Genomic DNA, 7,466 nt, shown 5'->3' with positions numbered 1-7,466 from the left:
TTTTAAAAAAATGATTAGATTAAGTATTTAGGGTATGAAGTTTGAGCTGGAGATTTAATTTAATTCAAAATTTTAATTTAAGTTTAAGTTTTAATTTAAGTTAAAGTTTAATTTAATTTAAGTTTTAATTTAATATAAAGTTTTAATTTTAATTTTAAGTTTAGGTTTAACTTTAATTTTAAATTTTAAGTTTAAGTTGAATTTTAAGTTAATTTAAGTTAATTTAATTTAAGTTGAATTTTAATTTAATTTAAATTTATTTAATTTAAGATGAATTTTAAGTTAATTTTGATTAATTTAAGTTAATTTTTAGTTAAGTTAATTTTTAGTTAATTTAATTTTTAGTTAATTTAATTTAAATTTTAATTTTTAGTTAAGTTAATTTTAATTTAATTTATGTTAATTTTTAGTTATGTTAATTTTAATTTAAGTTAATTTATAGTTAAGTTAATTTTAATTTAAGTTAATTTTTAGTTAATTTAATTTTTAGTTAAGCTAATTTTAATTTAATTTTTACTTAAGTTAATTTTAATTTTAATTTAAGTTAATTTTTAGTTAAGTTAATTTTAACTTTAATTCAAATTAATTTTTAGTTAACTTAATTTTAATTTATTTTAAGTTAATTTTTAGTTAAGTTAATTTTAATTTTAATTTTAATTTAAGTTAATTTTTAGTTAATTTAATTTTTAGTTAAATTAATTTTAATTTTAATTTAAGTTAATTTTTAGTTAAGTTAATTTAAATTTAATTTAAATTAATTTTTAGTTAAGTTAATTTTAATTTAAGTTAATTTTAATTTAAGTTAATTTTTAGTTAAGTTAATTTTTAGTTAATTTAATTTTAATTTTAATTTAAGTTAATTTTTTGTTAAGTTAATTTTAATTTTAATTTTAATTTTAATTTTAATTTTAATTTTAATTTTAATTTAATTGAATTTAATTTAAATTTTAATTGAAACTTAATTTAATTTAATTTTAATTGAATTGAATTTTAATTTAATTTAATTTAATCCTTAGTCATCTCACTCAATCTACGTTTTCAATTAGGGAATCCTATAATTTTGTGAGATGAGTTAAATTTATTTTCAGAGTTTGGTTTAACTTTGTGTTAAATTCAGGTTTAGCTTTGGGCTCAGCAAACAGACATTCTTTGGATAAACTTCTGGACTCTGGTAAGTCACCTGGACATCATTAGAGTAACCATGCTTTCAAGGTTTTTCAAATAGTCTCATCCACTGAATTTAGTAGTAGCTTCAATTAGTTCCACTAAACTAAATACACCAGGTTGAAGCCATATCTTCCTAAACATGCATAGACAGAGCTTCCCAAACCTACTATCATCTAAAATTTCACTAGTACTGTTTGTCAAGTTAAACTGTTGTCCCTATTTAAGCTAGTCCTAATTACCCAGTCGAGTAATCTATTATTTGGAGGTGCCAACTAATTTGGAGTCTCCCCTGAATTATTGATTTTCCTTTTCAAATTTTTGTATAATTAAAGTTAATTTTAGTTAAGATTTTAATGTTTAATTTGTAATTTAAATTTAAATTTTTTATTTTGAATTAATTAAATTGATCAAATTTTCCTTCTTTAAAGGAATGTATTTAATATTTAAATTTTCTTTTAATCTTAATTTTATTAAGTTAAGATTATTTTTAGTATTTAAATTTTTATTAATTTTAAATTCTAATTGATTAAATTGTTTGAATTATATTTTTTTAAAGGTTTTTCTCTTAATTTTTTATTAATTGTTAATTTTTTATTTTTTTTATTTAATTTTGAATTTTTTTAATATTTAATTTTGAATTTATTAAATTTGTTTTTGGTTTTATTAAATTATTTGAATTTATCCTTATATTTTCTTTATTTTTTAAGTTTATATTATTAGCTGAATTTATTATATTAGTCTTATCTTTAAAATTTAATTTTTTATTAATTAAATTATCTTGATTTTGGATAGAATTTTCTATATTGATATTGTCTAGATTATTAAATACTTTATTAAGGTATTTATTGATTTTATCGAAATTTATTTTCTCATTTTTTAAGTTTTAAATTCAAATTTATTTTAATGTTTGAATTAATTATTTTTGAATTTTTACTTAATTTTAAATTTTCTAAATTAATTAAATTATTTGAATTGATTTGGTCATTGTTCTGTTTGACCAAGTCAAGGTTAATGTTGATTTAATTAAAGTCTTGATTGAGTTGATCATAATCTAGATTATTTTATAGTTTCAAAATTAAATCATGTAAATTTAGATTATCATGTACCATACTTGGGATAATTCCATACTTATCTAAATTATCATGCAGATTATTTAAACTACTACTGACAAGGGGTATTTTAATAAATTATGCTAACCTTAAGTGCATCCCCTAATTCAGTAGACTTCTCCGTTGGATCTGACTCGAGTTTGGATTCAATTTTGACTTGATTCTCTAACTCCAAAGGCTCATTGTGAAGCTTGGTCAGACAGGTCCAAAACTCGTGGGCATCCTTGACCTTTCCTATCCTGCATGTAACTTTGTTAGGTAGTAAATCTGAAACAAACTTTATTACTTTTTTGTTTGCTTCCGAGTTCTGGGTTGATCGTCTCAATGTTGTGCCACCATCGAAGTCGTTCATAAAAATGAAAATTTCCATCTGCATCCTCCACAAATTGAATTCGTGCATCTCATATATCTCATATGGCGGTGGTTCATGGATGCTCCGTCCTTCTTGATGAGATATTGATACACTTGCAAAAAATGATAGACAAGAAGCGATTTCTAAGACTTTGTCTTGGGGTAAGTAGTGTAAGAAATAAAGAATTGAAAGTATTTCACCAAAAAACTTAATAAAATAATAAAAAATATTATGACAAATTTTACTAGAAGAGTTATTTTGTCAATTCTAACTAATAGTGAAAAAATTGAGGTGAATTTAAAAAAAAAAATTGGAGGGAAAAATGAAAGTCGTAAGAATAATTTTTAAACGCAAACGATATATAATTTTTCTTTTAAAAAAGACCCCCTTTGCCTGATTGGTGATTGCACCAATTCAAAGCGGTACTCGCTTTGATATCACTTGTTGGATTGTAAAGTTCACTAGAGGGGGTGAATAGCGATCGTCGAAAATCGCAAATTAAATCGAGTACGCAGCGAAAGAGAAAAAATTGAAGCAACGCTAACAAACCAATTTTACTTGGTTCGGAGCTTTCGTCGACTCCTACTCCAAGGTCCGCACGTGAGAGTGCTTTCGTTGGGCAATAACTAATAATTCGCAAAAAGTATTACACAATTTAGTACACGAACTATAAAAAATACCGACAACAAGGAAAATGAAACTGAGTCGCAGGTTGTCGGAGGAGATTTGCAGCATCGTAAGAGCGTCTTTGGAGCAGCGCGTAAGAGAGAAATCGTAGAAGAAGTTGTGTTTGGCTCTTGGTGGAAGACTGCTTATATAAGCAGTTCTGGGCACAGGGATCCCTGCCGAGCATCCAGAGTCCGGAGGATGTCACGCCTCACTAGCGCATCTGAGATGCCTTCGTGGAGCTCCAGGACCCAGAGTTTCAGGTGCTTGGACCAGCTCCGAGCGCCTGAATCCCTTCCGGTCGCCTGAACCCCCCTTTTCCATCAACTCTTTTTCCTATAAGAAAAGGTTACTCCGAGCTAATAAAAATTATATTATCCTACAAAACAAAGTTAGCACAGTATAACAAAAAGAGTAGTAATTAGATTCTGTCTCCTTGAGACCAGAATCTGGTCAAGATCTCAACTTAGATTTCCCAAATGGATCTAAGTTGGATCGACGCCTACTGTTCCCTCAAACAAGGAATGCATCCTCACAAAGTCACTCTCCTCCAGTGACTTACCTTAACTTACCGTCTTGCCAGACATCCGGTCAGCCCGTTGACCTGAATGGACTTCATGCCAGCTATCCGATCGGCCCATTAACCTAACTAGACTTCCCTGCAATACTGAGTTAGCACAATAGATAAAACAGCAAAGTAAGACAGTGTTAACAAATTTCAAGATTCGCTGGTCCGGTCGACCACACACGGTCGACCAAAAACCAGTCGATCACATATAACCTAGGGTTACCTCCCCTAGGGCTGCCCAGCTTCACTTACTAGGACTTCCATTGCCTGGCTTGACTCACCAGGACTTCCACCACCTAGCTTCACTCACTAGGGTTTGGCTTCACTCACCAAGAATTCCACTACCTAGCTTCACTCACCAGGACTTCCACTACCTAGTTTCACTCACTAGGCCCTGGCTTCACTCACTAGGACTTCCACCACCTAGCTTAACTCACTAGGGTCTGGTTTCACTCACCAGGACTTTCACTACCTAACTTCACTCACTAGGGCCCGACTTCACTCACCAGGACTTCCACTTTGTCTAACCTCCAGTTAGGACTAGTCACTTAGTAGACTTCTCACCTGTCTATCCTTTGGTTAGAACTCACCTTTGCTAGTCATCTAGTCCTGACTAGACTTCTCTCTTTCAAACATCAAGTCCTGTTTAGATCAACCCTTGGTCAAATTGACCAAACTTAGGGATATTGTCAAATATCGAAATCCTAAAGATCGATTGCACCAACACTATGATACCACGGTAGGACATTCAGGTTCTCACCCAGATACTCGTGGTTCAATTCTCAGTTATGGCGTATTTGTAGAAATTTTTTCTCCAAATAGAGCGCGCAACAAATGAATGTTAGGCTTCTGGGCTACCCGCCTCACACGCTTTCTGATTTATCCCAGTAGTCGGTAGAAAAATTCTGTGAGGTCGGATCGTCACCCTCTAGGTTGGTCAATGAAACTAACTAGATTTATCATAATCATAGTGCAAACAAGGTGAGCGTCATAAGATAAGTAGGGTAAGAAAATCTTATATAGAGAGAGAAGATATGTCAACTCCCCAAGCGTGACTCCATCCGCAACTCACTGTGGAACGGTCCGCAATAAATTTTTCGAAGCTCGTCTCAATTCAATTTTTAGTTTTCAAAATTTTTTGATCGGGGCATCTGGATTTGATCCTGTCGCCATGACTATATTTTTTATTTTTAAAAATAAAAAAATTCTTAAAACATCCTAAATACATATAATTTATCCCGTGAGCACATAAAATTTTTTATATTGAACATTATAACCTAAAAGGAAAGCATGAACTTTAGAGAAAAAATCTTATTAGTTTAAACTTATTATAACCTAATCCCTAAATCTTAAATATATATAATATACCCCATGAGCACCTAAAATTTTTAATTTTAAACACTATAATCCAAAAAGTAAGCTGGAACCCATCAAAACGGTGAAGAAATGGTGGGAAAAAAATCAATCATTAATTAAAGTTTTGAAGAATAGCATATGGACACAATGGATAAGAAATAAAAACGACTATGAACTATTAATTTCCTCCTATATATCAACGGCAAAAAGAATGCTGCTGCGACCATGATTCATCTCCCATCCATGGCGCTGGAAACGCACACTCTAATCACCTCCGATCCTCTTCACAGCTTCGCCTGCAACACCATAGGCGAGATAAGATTATATGAATTAATCACTATCAGACAAAGTTCGCTAGCTCATTCAAGAAGAAGCGCGCGTGTTACCTGAGAATAAAGAAAGGTTCCGAGTATGGCAATGCCCGCGCCGAGGGCATTGACGGGCTGGATGGGCGTGCGGAAGATGATGATGGAGGAGACGATAACAGATATCCGTTTCATGGTGTTTCCCACGCTAAATGTCAAGGGAGAGATTTCATCCAACGACATGTAGGAAACCTGGTTGTACAAATGATAGAACACACTCTGTGCTACCACCCACCTGCTCCAGAAAAGTTGTTGCATGCAAAAGAGCGAAACCAATTCGAAGAACAAAATTAATTTGAACACAGGACAAACAAGCTTACCAAACAAAATGAGGACCAATCTCTGTGATGGCCTTCTGCCAACCAGCTGCCCAAACCTTGGGACCTTCCACAGCAATTGCAAATGGTGTGAGTATCACCAGGGATAACAGAGAGAGGCAGGCGTAGTAGTTCATCCCGCTGACAGACTTCCCAGTCATTCCTCTCTTTGAGAAGATGTTTCTGAATACAAACGCAAGATTCGATATCATTGCGCCCATGAAACCTGTAATCGATGCGAACGAGCATGAATCAAAGCTATGAGATTGAAAGAACACTCTGTTTGTTAGAGTCATACCCGTGATGTTAAAATTGAGCTCCGTTAGGGCAGACAAGGCGCAGCCACCGATAATCGGCAGAAGCGAGAGATAAACCGACAGAGGGAAAGCTTCTCCAAGGAGAAACCTTGATACCAGAACTGTGAAAGCTGGCTCCCCGCTCTTGATTATGTGCGTGAACGACACGGCTACCTTCGACATGCTCACTGTGGCTGCTACATGCCCGATGGTGTGCGCCACGGCCACCTGCAATCGATTGGGGAAAGGAATCGATAAGGAAGAATCGGTGAATAGGAAAAAAAACTCAATTTTTTTGCTTACCGGAATTAGGGATTTCCAGAAGCCCAAGTCGGTCTTGGGCGGTTCGGTAACCCTAGCTGCCCAGAAGGCGAGCATTATGAGGGAGCCGGCGGCGAGGGAGAGCGTGGAGGTCAGCCAAGGGTAGGGGAAGGCGTTGAGGACCTTCTTATTGTAGATGTTGAACACCACGTTCAGCGCCCACCACGTCGCGAAGTAAAATCCGATCTTGAGCTTCTGCGCCGCCGCCGATCGGCTCTCCTCCTTGCTGCTGAGCGGGACGGCGTCGTTCCTGCTCGCCTCGTGCGCCCTGGTCTCCGAGAAGGGGCCTCGAGGCTTTGCAGAGCACAGAACTCGGTTTGGGGTTAGGTAAAGGGGCTTACGAGCGGAAAGGGAACTCCGGACCACCTCGCACAAGAAGGGAACTCGAGGACCAACACCAGATCTCGGCATACGAGCCACCGAAGGTCTTAGATGCGCGGCAGCAGCAATGGCCGGGAAAGAAGAAGCCATGGCGGAGCAGAGCATTTTCGCGATCGATCGAGTTGATGACGGAGGGCGAGGCGAAATCCTGCTCCAAAAGATCGAAGCGCTCGCTTTGTAGGAGGGATGCCATGGAAAGTATTTATAGGAAGCCGTTCCAGACCGTTTCAGATAATTAAAAATATATATATATATTTTCATTGTCTTTTAAATATTTTTGACCCAATATAATAATTAATATAAAATTGACGGTGTCAACTATATCATCTTTCAGTTTAATCATCTAAATCTAAGAACAAATTTTAAAAACTTTTATGTAAAAATTTAGATTTTTTTTTACAAAGTATTAATATGTTAAGAAGAAAAAAAACTTTAATTCTTAAAAAAATACAAATATATTTTGATTTAAAAAATTATAAAAGTACAAATTAAAAAATAAAAATTATTTGTACAAAGTGTTGCTGCAATAGAACATGTACCAAATGTATTGATAAATTTTTTTTTTTTA

The 7,466-nt window shown here is 33.9% G+C and overlaps 1 protein-coding gene across 1 annotated transcript; it reads right to left on the bottom strand.

The window, feature by feature from the left end:
* Positions 1-5,577: 5,577 nt before the first annotated feature.
* Positions 5,578-7,052, bottom strand: LOC122011156 (glucose-6-phosphate/phosphate translocator 1, chloroplastic-like). Its single transcript, XM_042567578.1, has 4 exons — positions 6,500-7,052; positions 6,199-6,424; positions 5,904-6,126; positions 5,578-5,818 (listed from the first exon to the last, which is right to left on the bottom strand). The coding sequence occupies exons 1-4, from the start codon at positions 7,001-7,003 to the stop codon at positions 5,578-5,580; spliced, it is 1,194 nt and encodes a 397-aa protein (XP_042423512.1). The 5' UTR covers positions 7,004-7,052.
* Positions 7,053-7,466: the final 414 nt, after the last annotated feature.

The sequence above is a fragment of the Zingiber officinale genome, chromosome 8A, assembly GCF_018446385.1.
Source record: "Zingiber officinale cultivar Zhangliang chromosome 8A, Zo_v1.1, whole genome shotgun sequence".
Classification (NCBI taxonomy): Eukaryota; Viridiplantae; Streptophyta; class Magnoliopsida; order Zingiberales; family Zingiberaceae; genus Zingiber; species Zingiber officinale.
Note: the sequence above shows the minus strand (reverse complement) of the source record. Positions and strands in the feature narration are given on the sequence as shown.